Consider the following 17,630-nt stretch of genomic DNA (forward strand, 5'->3'; position numbering starts at 1 on the left):
TGAAAACCTGAGAAGGAACACTGCAAGCAGAATGTATGATACCATGAGTGTACAGTGAATTCAACATTTCTTTTCTTTCTCAAAATTCTTGAGGCCCCATAGCCTAATCAGTCCCTGTAGGCTTATAATTCCCATCTCTAATCATTAATGTTTGTAACTGATCTGTTGGTAGAGTGTCTAGTGAACACTTCCCTGAATGCACAGATAGATGAAATCCAGTCAAGGAAGACTAAAAACTCTTTTGTTTTAAAGGTTTGCTATGTACACTATAGCCACTAAATTTTAAAAGTGGATGTGTTAGCATCTTTGAGCAAAGTCCACAATTTAAATAAAGGCAAATAGAAAGCAAAGATTTTTTATTTAAAGTATTTGAAAGACTATCCCAGCATAAATGGTCTAAACCAAGTTCTACAAACTTCAGGTACCTACTCTTCTAGTGGCATTAATAGATGACCTTCAGGGGAAGATCAGACCCAAACAATCACAGCTCACTATGGGAGTGCTGTCAGCCTGCTTGCTAATGAATTGTTCTAATACTCACCTATAGGCTGGTCAGAAAAAGCATCTGATTTGATTAGTAAAGTTATAAAATATTCAGAAGAAATATCTTGGTTGTATAAAGACAGCTGTATCAGTCCATTTTCCACTCCTGCATAAAAGAAATACAGTGAGTTGTTTTTCCTATAAACAAACTTGTAGCTCCAGCTCCCAAGACAACACTGATAATGAGAAATTGGTCATTGAACTGATAAGTCAATAAAATTAAAGAAAACACACATAGACCAAGGTAGTCTCTTTCTCATGGCTGGAAAGAGAAAATACCACAAACTTGTTGCTCTATAAGGTTGAGGCTCTTCTCCAGCTGTCTGTGCTGTGCATTGCTTTCCAGAGGCCTAGAGAATGGGGGCCACTGGCTGCTTATGGCTGCCCTTAGAGGGGCCCTTTATTCAAGAGTAAGTAATGCTGAATATTGAGCATCTTCACTGTTTTAAAAAGTTTCCTCAATGGATCTAATTCTGCAATCCTTTGAATAAACAGGGCAGAATTAATATATTCTGTTTGAAAAAAAAGGCTTTTAAAAATTAATGTCTGGATTTCTCAGTAATCTGATAGTGTTAAACTAAATGTTTTAGCTTCCTTCAGACCTATAGATATAATATGAATGGTGAAAACGTAGTTCTTCTGTTTATTCCAACACAGAGCAATGGGATTGCTTTAGTGCTGGGAACTTCTTTCCTTGTGAAAACAAACAAATCATAAGGAATAGGTTTTCTTTGGAAAATTCACTGTGTACCAAAAAAGCACCTTTACAAAAAGTGCTTTTAAGGTGAGACTAAATAACTTAAGGAATATTCACCATATGTACTTACCACCTGGTGGCAGAGTATTTAAAAGGTGCCATCCCTCCTTCTCTGGACCAATGAGAAGAAACTGACTTTTTGTGCTTATGGAAAAGAAATAATTTTTTTCAGAAATACCTCTATCAAACTTAAGATCATTTTCACACTGAATAAAATACTGACCTACTTCACTCAATATGATATAATAAATATAGGCTTCTCCTTCATGTTAGTAATACTGGACTTTCTCCTTAGTAAGACATGTTTCATTCTATATCATCAAGCACATCTGCTTAAATCCCACTCATTACAAGCTTTCACTTTTTCCCAATAGACTTTCAATCTGCTTTTACATTTAGAATCACAGACCATCACTGATTATTCCATTATTAGACAGCTAGTATCTGGTGAAACAGTTCAAGTAGGAAAAGGACCCTTCTGTTTAGCCAGTTCTCGGTACTCCTGCAAGAGTATAACTGGAGCAAGTAAGTGTGAGATGCCCACACCAAAGGATGGGATGTGGTTTATTGGACAAATTTTTGGGGAGGGGGATAAACTAGGTGATTTGAGGTCAACTGCCATTTCTTTTATATCACTTGGTGTTCACTCAGACAAAAGACTAGAAAAATAAAGACACTTTTTTTTTTTTTATTGCAAGTCCCACTTCTCTGGGTTTCTTTTACATGGACAGGGTGTTCATTCTGATAGTTCACAATTTTTATCTTTGTTTTTGTTCTTCCTTAATCAGCCTACACAGCCTCAGGCACATCTCAAGCCAATCGATATGTGGGACTAAGCCCAAGAGACCCATCCTTCCTACATCAGCAACAGGTGGGCAAGTTTCACCCAGGTGTGACGGTGTAGCACGCTTTCGCATTGGTGCTCTCTCCATGCTGCCTCTCAGATCTGGACTCAGAATGGGACTCCCGGGGCTTCTGGGAAAGAAACTGATCATTACATTTTCCAGAATATTTTCTCATTTATCTTTTGTTTCTTGCCTCTCTAAACAGGGTTTCTCAAATTGGCTCAAGACCTTTTCCATCTCTGTGGCCTGTATCGATAACATCCATAAGTAACAAAGTCTTGGCCAGGATATTTTTCTCTATCTTATTGGCTATTGAGAACTTACTAGCCTTTAGCTTCCCAAGACAAAAACTGAAAACTGATCTAAAAGCCCATCAGAGGAGAAGCAGTACACAATTTGTGTTTTTGAGCTCTTTCATATTTTCCAGATGTTTTACTCCTCATTTTGGACTTTCAGTCCAAGAGGATGAGTTATGAAGCTAAAATCTTGGGTGACACATCATTCCTGTTTTAATAGGTTTAAATTGGTTTACTGATTTCAGATGTGATAAAACACTTTTTTTTTGTTCTGCTTTCTTACATCATTTATGTTTCAAGTAGCATTTTAAATTTCACATCTCATTAATGCTGTAAATTTAATGCAAATGAAGTGTTTACCCAAACTGTGAAAATATACAGCCAGGATTAATGGTGGCTTATAAACAAATTAGCCACAGTCAAAGGCATGGAACATACCAATACAGAAACCCCACGATTCTAGTTACAGGATGACAGAAATAATTCCAAACGCTTCCAAATTTAAATATATTTTATGGTGCATATGTTTGCTGCTCTCAAGTTCTGATAGCAGAGCAGTTTGAAATTAACTGTGCAAGATATTAAATAGGGGAAAATAGGCCATCATGAATAAGAAGGAGCTGTGTAAACTTGCTCTTCATTCATAAACTATATATGCCTATGTCTGTGTTTTTACATAGCAGGTACTCCTGCCTGCTGCTTTTGTTCTGGACCTGCCCACCTGGCTGGTGCCTGTTGTATCTCTCTTAGCTGTGCTTCGTGCCAAATTCCCAAGTCCTGCCCAGTTGTAGACCAAGGTAGCAGACTGCATGTATCAAAGGTCACCCCATGCAGAGTTCAGAGAAAATCATAAAGATAATAGCTTATTCAAGATACTTGACGTTGCGCCAGATTTTTAAAAAGCAATACAAAAGAGTGAGAACTAACTGAAAACATCTGTACACAGTTACGAAAATACCAAATAATAATTAGTGGCTTTGCCAGCCATTGGCTTATCAACATAATTCTCTGGAATGCTACTTTTTCACCTCTAAAATTGCTATAATATGAAATGTGTTATAATTACTATAATATGGTTCTATTTGACAAATGTATATGTTCACTGTGTTTTTTAAAAACATATGTAAGATTTCTAGTTTTAGAGACTTGTTCTTTTAAAAATCATTCCACATATTTTCAGAAATATTTTTATCATGGGGTTTGCATTACTCTTTATGACACATCTCTACTTTCCAGTTAATTTTTAATTCAGAGAAACACACCTCCATTATTTAAACCTTTGCCCCAAACACATTTAGATTATGCCCAGTTCCATGTATTTAGAAGTAGTCTTCCCATCCCCCTGTGCTAACCTATGGCAACCTTAATTTTTTGTTTTGTTTTGTTTATTCCTTATGACTAACATTAGAGGCTCAGGAAATTATCAGTAAAGTTCATCATGTAGAAGTTACTTCTTTCACATGTCCAAGGGTAAATCAAGAAAACTTAGCAAGCATTAGAAAAGTGTGAGTCTTAATATAGATGTAGTTCTGAGCACATTTTAATTGAAACAAATATATATATATATATATATATATATATATATATATATATATATGAGTTCTGGAAGTACAAACTTTCCTTATCAAAGACCACCACTTCTTATTTAAGTGGGCAATGTCAAATGAAGACCTCTTACAATATAAATAGGATTTGTTTGGTCGAATGTGGTTGATATTTATGGACTATACAATGTGTATTGAGCCTTGGAAGAAAAAAGCTGTAGAAGCTTTACAGCTAAAAATGTAATGTTCAATTGGTATTTACCAAGCAGACAGATAATTTGCCCTATATATAACAGAAGACTTAGTGCTACTTTTTGAAATGAAGAAGCTCAATGTGCCACATTTATACTGAGCCATATTTTTGAGGCATGCAGAAGATGCATGCATCTCATACTATACATGAATATTATTGAAGGTTCCAGTTAAAAGATCATTACTTTTATGCCTTTAAATTTTAAAAGAACCACTGAGCTAAAGTTTTAGGCTTAACTATCCAGGAACAGAGGGACAGAAATAGTTTAAGTGACTTCAGTGGAGTAAAGGTTATGCTTTCCCACAGCAGAAATGAGATTGATTTACTGTGTCCTTTCATTACTTTACAAAGATTTAAAAGAGACCACTCTTGTAACAGCAGGTTCTAAATGCATTTGGTTTAAAGCACTCAGTGATGAATGAAAAGAAAAATCAAGGGGTACATGAAATAAAGGTAATCAATCATTTTATATTAGCTAGGAGAAATTCAAAATTAGAAAGGCAATGGATTTAGTCTGAGAGAGTTCTTTTAAACATTCCCCATAGCCTTTAATATACATGACCCCTTAAGAATAAATATTGTCACCAGGTACATTCTTCAGTTTATTGGCGGCTGCTTTATAAAGATTTATCCTTTTAGGTTATGAAAAGTATTGATGTGCACTGTGCAGTGCTATTTTTTCTCAGAAAAGAACTTTAATATACCCTACATAAATTAGGGTTAACGATAAATTTAAAATTGTTGAATAATTCTGACTATGTTATAAATAATCTTTCCAGAAGATGACAATAAAGCAGACCCTTCAATATAGTCATTTCTAATACACGAGGACACTGTCCTTCTTCATTTGAGATGGCAAAAATTAAAATTAACCCTATACTCCACTTGTAAGAGTAATGCATCCATATTGGCAAATTTGAATACTAAAAGTGCATGCTGTTATGTTAACTTGGTACACATACAGCTGTTACTAGTAAGTATACATTTCTGTGGTCCTTATAATAGTTATTACTGATTATTATTGGTCACTGACTTGAAATTCTGACATAAGAATTTCACCTGGTCACTGAAAATATGATACCTCCTTTGAATCTAAAAAAGAAAAAAACCCATAATCATGAAGAATAATTCAAAAAGATTCACCTAAACCAGTTAGGGATAACTTGCCATTAAAAACAGTCCTAATTGGTCCTAATAATCAGCTCATGCTGGCTGATCAGGACTTGAAATTTTTCCTTTGGCCCCTAACACAGTCTTATGTGTTGTGTAGTTCAAGGTCTGGAACTAGACTGTCTGTGCAGGATGACTGGCTTAGTTAACGTGTTCACTATTGGCTTGGGGAGTTCTTAAAAGCAGACATCAGCTGGAGCTCCATTCTTCTTTAACTTTTCTATTGGAAGGTGGTGTGGTGGCTTGAGGAACTCCTGGTCCTGCTTTGGCAAGCTAAACTCTGTAGTCTCTCCTGATCAGTGTCTTTCTGTGATTCAGAACTTTTTCAGAAGTGTCAAGGACCTCCTCTCTGACTTAACCTCACAGAAGTTTAGCAAAATGCAGTGTTTTCATTTCCTCGTACTGTGTGCGCAAACTGCACATTCACTGTGACAGGCAAGGAGGAACCCACATATCCCAAGTTTTGTCTCTAAGAAAATGGGAGCTCTATTGCAGAGTGTTGGATGTTACTCAGAAAATAACAAATTATTTTAGAATCCAGTCTACCGATTTTAGTGTAAATGGTGAATAGGAGACAACTTACTTGAATTAGGACCAGTTCCTTATCTGGTCAACCTCACAATGAATTTGTTAAATTTCTTTGGCCTTCTTTCTTTGCTCTCATAGACAGTTGCGTGATCAAAGAGGCTCCAGTTAACTTGATTTTCACCCTTATACTTGAGCATAAGGTTATCATAAAAAATAAATCTTTACTATTATGCATCAGTACAACATATAAAAAGATCCAATTGCAAGTTGGAAATAAAAATTTGTAGCTAAGAAGCATCTTGTTTGGAAATAAAAGATTACTATCTGACCCAGCTATTAAAAGGCATATTAACTTTTGATATGGATTTGAGATTTTGATAAAATAAATGGGAGCTCACTTTTGCCTTTCCAAAGGGAGATGACAAAGTCAAGTAAGCTCTGGTTTTTAAGACGTAAGACTTATTTTCATAATCTCTCAAAATCATAATCTCCTGACGATATATAGTACTTATTATTAGAGCTAATGAATGAATCTCCTGATCAACTCCGGTCCTTGCATTATGTACACAATTGCATGGATTTTATTGGTGCTTGAGCTTCGGCATGTTACATCTCTTGCATGACTACTTAATGCTTTTATTTCAATTTCAACTACTGGGCTACCTCACATCAAAATATTTTCAGTACTTCTCTTGATAAACAATTGTGAAACTAGAATTTGGAGGTATACTTTTCATTAACGCTGGACATTCTGTTACACCAAATGGCCTTCCTAAGAATTTGCCTCTGTAAGAATTTTTTTTTAATTAAGATATTAATTGAAATTTCTTTACAAAGTTTGTCCTCGCAAATGGCAAAGCCAAAGCTAGGTACTGTGAGGCCACCGAAAGGTAGCCTTTTATTAGAGGCAAGCGGTTGAGAGGACACAAGTGGACTATCAACAAACTTTTCAATAAAGTCAGGAAGCAGGCTATCAACACTTGGGCTGTTCTTATTGTGTCTGTTATCATAATTGACAGCTTGACGTAAAACCCTATCACATGACTTCTGGGTAGGTATGTAAATGGATAAGAGGTCACTCTTCACATATGCTAGCTGGAAAGGAAACACATTTAAAGGAAGTTTCAGTCAAAATAACGGCTATGCAAATGTCTAGCTTTTTGGCTAGTTCTTCAGTTTAGTTCTTCAGTTTTAAACAAACCTCCCCTGGTCTGTTTTATCATTCATTTATTTACTGACTTACATAGAGTAGTTATCAAATGCTAATAACCAGATAAACCATTCTAATTAATGTAAAAATAAAATTATGTTTACTATAACCTCAAATTTCAATCAACAAAATCACAAGGGAAAAATTTTCTTCTCTGAATATATTTACTTTAAAAGATCTAAGTTGAATCAGGGAAGTAGAGGAAATTCTGAAGGTTATAATTACAGCCATCTTAGCCTAAAATATTCTTGGGCTGCACATGAAGGACAGGATAGAAAAAGGGGAGCAATATGCAAACTATCTCAGGGGAGAACCAGGGATTAGGAATTTGGAAATTTGGTTTTAGTGTTGACACAAACAGAGCATGTCTGACCTTGGTCAAGTCCCTAAACTTTGCTGTCCTGTATCCTTATCTTGGAAAGGAAAATGTAGAGGTTGTACTACACAATCTCTGTGTTCCCGTGAAACCTTAAATTTTACGAGTTAAAGTAGTCTCCATCTATAAAAACCTTTCATTTCCTAATACTTATCATCATGATCAGTTATGTTTACTTCACTTGTGGGCTATGCATCTCCATTTAACGTAATTCTACTGTACTTAATTTAAATATCAAGAAGCATGGGTTTCAGAAATTGACAATAGAAGTGATTTTAAGGTACCAGATCTTGAATATCCTTTTTTTATGTGTTATATGTCTTACATCTAACAGTTTCATTATGAACATTTTACTTGTTCAGTAAGGCCTTATGCATTCAGAGGCCATTTTATTTGCTCCATCGTGAGTAATTAATCACAGCAATAAAATAAAATTCTACTGATCTAAGAGTTAGAGGAGAGTTTGGATATAGGAGTGTTAATCTTTTTAAGCACCCCTGCAAAAGGACCTCTACCCCTCAAAAATCTGTTTCCTTGAGGCTATCTGGAGAAATGAAAAAAAACCTAAGAGATTGTAACATACCTTTAAAGCTATTCCCTTGAGGGTCACTGTAAACTTGAAAAAAAAAAAAAGTGAGAAGGTAAATTTGCCTGTGTTGATTATTCTGTTTACAGTTTAATAGTTTATTGGTTCAACTGAGAGCTGTTGTCATCATGAGGGACTGTTAGTACATCGGCCTGTTTGCTGAGTCTAGCAAAATAGAACATTTTGCTTACCTTTTTTCCTTTGTTCCCAAAGCTAAGTGCTAAACATTTAACAAAAGCTCCTATTAGTAACAATGGAGGGCCCTCATTTGAATAAACAAAACCTTAATTTGGAAATCACAAGCAATATTGATTCTTTATGGCTGTCAGCTGTCTACAGGACTATGTGAGTGTAGTGTAGGAAAGGATAATGACCCAAATCTTAGGTATTTTCCTTTATGTAGATTTTTTTTTTTTTTTTTTACCTTATGTAGATTTTTGAGAGAAACTGTTTGGACCCATCCTCGTAGGCAAGGAACAACCTTCTCATTCCAGAGACTTTATAGAACATATGCAGTGAAAACTTTACCTTCACTTCTTTCTTAGTTGTTTGGACTATTTCAACTTTAACCCTTTACTCATAGCTTTTTGGGAGGAGAATCTTACACCCTTACTTCACTTTCTGCTTGCTTTTGGAATTCTGGGCATAATTGTTTTAATATAACTTTTACCTTAATTTTCTAGACAGTCTAATTTCATATTGGTAGATGCATATAAATTAATTAAAATTATTCACGTTGAGTGTGCATTTCTATAAGGATATGCATATGCTCAGGTCTCTCAAAAACTATTGTTACAAAAATAAGAATTGCTGTCCATCTCCATACAAAGACACAACTTTAAAGGATTAAATTTCTAAAACGAATCAGTACCTGGTATTTTAAGTCTGTTTACTGTTGGAGTAAGCAAGTAATTTCCTAATTACTGAGGGAAAATGCTTGGAAACACCATTACAGAATGACTAAGCTTAGGTACCACTTAAAATTAAGGTCTCAAAATTTAATTAAAAAAGAATTGATAGCTAATAACACTGACTCACAGGACAGAAACCGAAGCATCGTCATACTAACCTCAAATAACATTATGACCTATTTTTTCTTTTAAAGATTTTATTTATTTATTCATGAGAGATATAGAGAGGCAGAAACCAGGCAGAGACCAGGCAGAGGGAGGAGAAACAGGCTTCATGCAGGGAGCCCTGTGTGGGACTGGATCCTGGGACTCCAGGACTCTGGGATCACTCTCAACCCCTAAGCCACCCAGGTGTCCCTCTCATATTATTTTAAATTTATTTAGATCATAATGTAAAAAGTTTTTGTCATTGAAAATACTGACATGCTAATACTAAGAACATTTAACATGCTCCCAAAAGAATCTTTACCTGGTATTAACCTTTTATCACCTAGCATCTTTTCAAAATTTGCTGAGTCAGAACTATCTCTGTCAAACAAAGAGTCTTCGTAAGGGATCTTTTTAGGTATAATGTCATGGAAATCTTCAGTAAAGAAATGATTTCTATTTTAATTATTTGTTTCCCTTACCACACCATCACTTTATCAGAAAGTTTATTAATTCAAAGACGCCTTATGGAAAAGGTTAATTAATACATTAAGAAAAAAAAACCAAAACCTGAAGAGGAAGGCTTTTGCTTAAGTGATTTGGCTTAAGTCATTTATAACATATAAGCATGTAGGAACATGTCTCCTCAGAAATTTTTGGAAATGTTGATAAATGCCACACCATAATCTAAATAGCTAAGTAAATATAATTTATATTTTTTGTTTTCAGTAACAGAGAAGAAATTAATTCAACACTAATTAAATTATTTCTAACTATTACATTCAGTGATCATTTTGTATGTATTTCATCATATTTTCTGTTTGGAAGAAAACATGCCTATTTATCTTAAGTATGGATGAAAGTGAACCTATATAGTCAGGTTTAATCCCCTTGGTACTACTCTTAGGAAAGAAAAGCCCCAAAATATATTGATTTTAAATGTTACATATGTGGCCAACATTTTAACCCATCTGACATCTTTGACATCTTTTAGGATATGATAAACAAATAAACAAAACATGAGCAATGCGAACAACAAAAAAACTAAGCAGTTTACAAATGCTTCCTTCCAAGGAGAAACATAGTGTTCTGTAATTGTTTGTGAGACAAGTCAGTTAGTGAGTAATATTTGGATTCACCTGGCTTTGTGAAAGCATCTTTTTCCAAGACTTCTCCAATTTAAGCTGAGAACCCCACAGAAACTAACCTGAAGTTAGCAGAATTATCATGAACTGTGCCTGAATAGACACCTCCATTCTTGAGAATTTTTAATTAACTGAAAAGTAGGATTTTTATTGATTAGAGCAGAATCGATAAGTGGTCCCTAAGGTCATCTTTACACAAGGTCAAACTTTTTAAAACTGTTTTTAGATTATTTTCATAGTGCAGCTTTAAATAAATGTTTTTTAAAATAGACAATTGGTACTTTTGCTATAAAAAAAACAAGTTCAGATTGTCCCATCACATTGCACTACTAATTAGATGATCCATGTGGAGAACTTGAAAAAAAATCTTGCCATAAAGTTTGTTATCTGTTCAGTTTTAAAACTAAGCAAGTATACATTTTCTCCATCATACAAATATGATGGTCCATTTTAAGAATATTTTTTCATTCCAATTTAGTCTTTTTACTGGCTTATGGTTTCTTTATGAATACATTCTGAGAAGGATCTACATATCTATCAATCTATCTGGCCATCTATCCATCTACCTTAAGGGAATTTTTTCAGTTCTTTAGAAAATTACTTTCAACCAGAATACCAACATAATGAAAACACATGTCTTAGAAATTTTAGATGGTATTTTTAGAGACTTGTAGATCTGTAGAAAGGTCTGCAAAGCGATTATTCTAAAACTCTAGAATCACTATTACTTAGAATGTGTTGAAACTCATTGGTCTAACAGGAAAAGTAAAGGTTCTTAATAGCCATTTTTTTTTTTTTTAGCCATAACATTATCAGAAAGGATTACAATAACTTATCATCAGTTTAGAGAAAGGCACTTTGGCTGCAATCATCATCTTGTAGAAATCCCCACTGAGAAGCCGCAAACAAGGTCCAGTGGATTGCTGGAAATCATCTTTTCAGTGCAAGATGCAGTTAATTTACAGCAAGACTATCTAACGATTAAAAACCATGACCTTCTAGTGGGGGTTCCCCCCCCCCAGAGTCAGATAAGTTTACTTTCTTAAGCATAAAAATAAGCAATATATCTTTTCAATAAATCTGCTAGCACTGTAGGGCAGCTGTGAGCCAAACAGAACTGGATAGGGTTACTCGAACCCTCTTCCGAAGGGCAGAGCTGATGATTCCGATATCTGGGAAGAATTTGTTTCAGCTTGTACTCAGTGCATTCTTCGCTCTATTCAGATGTGGTAAAGTATTTTAAATGCCTTTACTCTGAGTTTAAAATAAAAGTAGAAAATTCTTATCAACTCTTTCTAAATAGTGCCTTTTCGGCTAAAACAAAATTAGGAAACACCCTAAATGGAGTGCCTTGATGCTTCTAAACATAAGCTAGGGAGAACGTATAGGTGGGGCCTTTACTCCTCTAAACTGCATGTCTCCTGTGTTTTGCAAACTGCATGCTAAAAGTTATTGATTATTTTACTCAGTGCAGATGATTTGGTATGTTGCATAAAAAAAGCTTTTTTGATTTTCTTCCTAAAATATATCTCTCTATTGAATATTAACGTTTGCTTTTATTTCAGCTCAATTTGTACTCTAATAATGGCTAATTGTGATGTTCTAAGTACTCGTTTCTCTTGTATGCTTTAATTAATAGAGAAGCATATTGCAGTAAAAAAAAAAGAGTCTAGGAAGTTTTGCTTTTGCAAAATAAGGTTTTCTTTTGCTTTTTTTTTTTCTTTAAGTTGCCTCTTGGGAAAGTAAGGTTAATGCCATGTACAATACTAGTTTGCATGTGTTCATTTAAATACTAAAAACTGTAGTACTGCTCGATCCATATCTGACTGCTAGGTTTCAATTGACAGCTGAGGATTTGTGACTGGACCATGAATCAAAACGGCAGGCATTTATACCCCAGTACCAGTGAGGATACATTGGGAATTACTTGGCAAAGGTAACATTTTAATTATTTCCAACCCTACACTTACACCTAAAAATTACATGAGCTATATAGTGTTTGTTTTTAACTAGCTTTACAGAAAATATATGTTAAAAATTCAGTTGTTTTAGCTATACCATCCCTCTTTCCCTCCCTTCCTCCTTTCTTTCTTATGTAAATGCAACTTCAAATTAATTTGGGACTATAGCATATGCTAATTGATCATTGAAATTTCTGAGTGCTGTCAAATGTTTTCAACAGTTTATAATTCGGGGGAGGGGGCGGGGAAAAGATTTGACACTTAGATCTTAGGAACTGAAAAATGAAATCATAGTTCTAGGGGAGACTTTTCAGCTATTTGAGGTTTAATAAAGCATTGGTTTTTTGCATTATAGATCACTCTCATTTCAGCATTTTCTTCTATGGCTAACTTTGAATCATTTTACTATTCATTTATTCCCCTGTCAGAGGGGAAAAGCTAGAAGAAAAATTTGAAATTAGTCAATTTAACTGTTATTAGTGGCACTCATTAATTGTGGAGTCAGAAGATTGTTGAAATCAATAGCTAAAGAAGGAAATTGGTTTAAATAAAGTTTTAACCTCTGTTCATTTATATGAATCATTAAATAACTGAATTTATTTGGTTGGCTGAGAAAATTATTCTAAATCTTCATTTTCAAATTAGTTTTGATATTGTCTCATGTATTGCTTTTGGAAAGTTAGTGCTAAGTCAGCTTTTGTATCATTTTAATAAAGAACAAATTGTGTCCAATTGACAAATTAAATAATTAAAATCCATGGTATAATCATATGTAATAAGAGGTAAAAATTTATAGAAAAGAGTGAGGTAATCCCATAAGGAGTTCACCAAAAGTAGAGCCAACATAATTTTCCAACCCTGCTCCAACTGTAATGCCTGTGTTAAAAGCACATACTCTGATAATCGGTTATAAATGTGCTGCCCATCACCAGTTTACTTGATAGAAACTGTTGAAGAGTAGAGTTTAAAAGAACTAAATTAACAAAATGTCCACTTTTACTCAGGTGAAAACCAAGAAAATTAGTTGGATTCCGTTTTATCAACTTCACGAATTTTTATTAATACACTTCCTAAAATGAATATGATATGACTTTTCCTCTTTTTGAAGATTGGCATAACATGTACTTTAAAATGTATACCTTTTTACATATTTTCATTTTTTTCTCAAGAAGTTTATATAATTCCTCCATTTGGAAATATGTAATATATGCTTATAAAAAGAAAATAAGCACAATGAAAGCACCTTATTTAAATACTCTTACTAAAAATTTGAATTAAATTCAATAAAATAATTAAGTATTTTAAAATTTAATTAGATTTGGTAACACCGTGTTTGGATTTAATTTTATTAAACAGCTTTTTTATATTCCATGTTTTCTCTATCAGTTAGCAAAATGGACTGTGTCTACATACATACCTTACTGTATTTTTAAGAATTGCGAATCAGATGAAGTATACTCATATTTTTTAAACGTGGCCTATGGCTGTGTGATCTTCTGTATCTGGATTACTGATTGACATTTATTTATCTAAGTAGGATAGCACCTCTATAAAGAACATAAAGCCAAATAAAGATATAAATTATTGGTGATTTGAAATATAACTACACCCAGTTGCTAGTGATTTTTTTAATCAAAAATTGATATCCCAGAAAGGGAAAAGGTGAGTGGACAGTGAATCACCACAGAATATATGGAACAGCGTGAATTAATATGATGACTAAACCCAGTTCTTAGGAGAGCATTGTTCCTGTTACAAAACCCCTCCTTGTTGAAAAATTGGTGTGGTAATCAACTTCAGATTAGAAGAAATCAGAAAGAAATTCAGAACTCTCGATTATAACACTTTTTGATTAATAGGTAATGATATATAGAGTGGCTTTAATACTTCAAAAAGCTTTTAAAAGTGTAGCTTTTGAAAAAAAAAAAAGGTAGCTTTTGGTCTATTCCCTTTTTGTCATGATTCAGAAGGCTACCTGATAATGGCGGCTGTCACATTCATGCATTCAACAGGTATTTATTGAAAATGTGGGGTAGGCTGTCCCAAATGCTGGATGACTGCTAACAGGTGCTCAGGGTTCTGAAAAATCAAAGCATCCTACAATTTACAATAAATATGCTCAAATAAGATAGCACTTTTGTTTTCTTTTTAATAGGCATAAGTAGAGTCCATATCTGATAATACAGGTAGTCATGTCTGTGGCACAACATACATATTCATGACTTACTCATGGTTTATAGTTTGTGCTCTGTGGTTATTTATGAAACTTAATGTCTTCTTTTTCCTAGAAAGGATATTGAAAAAGGAAACCATAAACTTCTGTTGTACTAGTACTTTTAAGGCACACAACAGACATCCAGAGTCATCGGGGCACTGCTACAGCTTTAAAATTATCTGATTAAGTTGAAAGTATCTGAGAAATGTAGAGCCGTTCAACCAGAGAATTAAATAATCTGCCTTTGTCATAATGGAATAAAGAAACTATCAGGCTATTTTTGTGGTGGTTGTTGCTTTTTGTTTTTAACAAAAGGCAGTCCCTGGGGACTTGTAGTAAAAAAGGGCAAAGCAGAGAAGGTGTTTTGGTTTTGCTCTGTGTTTTGGCTTTGCTTTTGCTTTGTTTTATTTTGTTTTGATTGTTTGTTGCCATTCCTTTGTTAGTACAATCACTTGTCCACGGTGGCCTCCTTTTCTGCTTTATACCACCCCTCCTGCAGATGTGTTTCTGTGTCACATGCAGCACCTTTTACAGGCCTGCAAATGGCAATGCTGAGGAGAGCTGGGCAAGTGCAATCAAAGCTGGAAGATTTCCTCCTTCTTCCTCCCTCTCTGCCCCACGCCCACCTCCACGTAGAAACATTCCCTTAGGAACCAAGGCGGACTCCGTTGGAAAGTTTCCACAGACTTACTAGGTTGCAACCCTGAAGGTGTTTTGTTGTTTTGACCTTAGAATTTTGTGAGGAGTATGTGTGTGTGTGTGTGTGTGTGTGTGTGTGTGTGTGTGTGTTTTGTTTGCACCTTGAAAATGCGAGTTTTTCTGTCTAACCCAAAGGTTACTGCAGTTAACCCAGAGTGAAATCCATTGGCGAAGGGCTCATTTCTTGAGTCAGGAAGGGCTTAGCTCTGAGGACCCTAATAGGTGATGAGTTGCCGATGCTGTTCATAAGGGTACTGTTGTGTTTGTGCTTTGTCCTCTGATGTGGACAAATTACACTGTGGCATATGTGAATTATGTAGGTATAAACAAACATAGCAGTTAACTCCCTAACTGGCTTGCTTTCTTGAAACTATAGCCTGAACATGACTTGTACTATCAAGTATGAAAGAGCAATATAATTGAATGAAAAAGAAAGCCAAGGGACAATCCAAGAATAATATAAACATAAGTTATTTTAAAACATTGGAGGGAGTGCTTGATGCAAAAGAGAAACTGGATTTATTGTTTCATTCCCTCTTCTCTGCCTTCACCCCTTTCAAGAGAAGCAAAGCCACAAGTGAGTGGCTGTATGTGTCTGATGGCTTATATAAACATAGAAGAAGCCTTCAGATGGCTAAAATAAACATGCGCGTGTTACTGAAGGATGTGTTTACACAAACCATTTGCTCAGCCTCTAAAATAATGAATAAATGAAGATTTCACTGAAATAATTGGAAGGATTTTTGTGTCTCTGCTGATGCCATAATCGAGTGGCACCAGAGACTTTTATCAGGTACTTTGCAAAAATGTTACGTGTGTTAGCAGTTCCTTTCTCTGAGTTGAATACTTCATTCTGTAGTTACTTTACACGTGTTTTTGTAAGAAATTGTCGTTTATTACTGCAATTCTAGAGAGTTGCTTGATTTCCCAGGAGAAATTTAGCAGCCAGTAAAGATTATTTGGATCTGGTTGGTAGGAGGGGGAGGGCAAAAAGAATGGAATAGGAGCATTCATTTCATACATCGAACTCAATTTGCATAACACTGTCCTCAACCATTTACCATCTTCATTGCTTTGTCCATAAAGTGTTCTTTGTAAGATACATATCCTCAATGATACAAGAATGAAGATTTAAAAATAATCTTCAGTATCAGGTTCCAAACTATATGTTTGTATGTAAGTATATGTGTGTGCATATATGATGTATGTGTTCATGCATGCAGATGTGTATGTGTTGTGTGCATGTGTGTGTGTGTGTATACGCACACATACCTAGACATGGGGCACATATATGATAAGGACAGTGTGTTTCCGGTCTGGTGGTAGTATTAAGAGTTAACTCTTATTTCAACATTATACTTAAGACCATCCCTACAAATTCACTAGGTTAGCATTTCCTGCTTTCAGTTTGTTATCTTGACACATAACTACAGCACAACAGCTGGGTTGTTCCTGGAGTTCCTGGGGGGAGCTTTATTCTCAGAGTGCTGAATTTCCTTTTCAGCTGTCAGCTCTAAAGTGTGTTCAAAATGTTCAACTTTTTACACACCATTCTGGGCCCCTAGCACCACTCTGGGACTATGATAGAAATGCTGATAAGGTAGACGAATAGAAGAATCTGGTTTGAAGAGAAGAATTGCAGAAGCCAAAAATGCACATGTCCATTGTTTGGTAATGGGGTTACTGACTAGTGTTGTTCTTTGTATTTGACTATACCTTCTAAGAGTTCCTCCATTCTCATCAAATATTATTTGCACCTGTTATGAAATAAAAAAAAGGTACCATTCTTGAAAACAGCCTTGATATGGTGTTCGTGCACACACAATGTCAGTGGTCTGGCTGTTGAAAAATACTTTGGGATTCGCTGTAGTTTTGCCTAACTTTCCCCATTTATAAAGAAAGATTTGCACAACACAACATTTCCTTTTTATCTAGGAAACTCTTCAGAACACTTCCTAAGAAATTAATTGTATTCCAGCCAGACTTGCATGCTGCCATCCCACAGGAAATGGGTCAGCAATCCATTAAGATGCCATTAGATAATCTAATTTGGAACTTAATCTCTAAATTAACCATGCTCCATACTTGAAGCATACTTGAGAGAAAGAAAAAAGTTTACGTTTGAATCGATAGGGGAGCCGAAGCGTGAAGAAGGCTGTTTGTTTTTTCTGTAGCTGTGGTCACGTCTCAAGCCGTCTGGTAACCAGGAGAAACCAGACATGATGTAATTCCAGATTGAACTTGAACTTCAGGGACTTAGGATAGGGGAACAATGGACCATAGGAATCAATAATGTCCATTTTCCACATGATTATGTTTGGAGCTTTAAGTTAACCTTTATGGGAGAAGCAGCAGGATCTGCAGTGTGACCAAAATGAGATGATCCAGAGACAAGATGTTAGAGGAAAGAAAACAACTTTTTCCGTGATATTTTCTGAGCAGCA

General features: G+C 35.0%; 1 protein-coding gene across 5 annotated transcripts in view; it reads left to right on the forward strand.

Moving 5' to 3' along the window:
- Positions 1–17,630, forward strand: part of NFIB (nuclear factor I B) — a 234,621-nt gene that overhangs the window by 202,028 nt on the left and 14,963 nt on the right. For 2 of the 5 annotated variants that reach the window (XM_055302607.1, XM_055302608.1), the window contains exons 10-11: positions 2,089–2,171; positions 12,159–12,247. The exons of 1 other annotated variant lie outside the window; for it this stretch is intronic. In XM_055302607.1, coding sequence (XP_055158582.1) covers positions 2,089–2,171; positions 12,159–12,247 — 172 coding nt within the window. The remainder of the gene's footprint in view (positions 1–2,088; positions 2,172–12,158; positions 12,248–17,630) is intronic. 2 more of the 5 variants (XM_055302609.1, XM_055302610.1) reach the window with 2 other exon arrangements.

Source organism: Nyctereutes procyonoides, unplaced genomic scaffold, assembly GCF_905146905.1.
Source record: "Nyctereutes procyonoides isolate TBG_1078 unplaced genomic scaffold, NYPRO_anot_genome, whole genome shotgun sequence".
Lineage (NCBI taxonomy): Eukaryota > Metazoa > Chordata > Mammalia > Carnivora > Canidae > Nyctereutes > Nyctereutes procyonoides.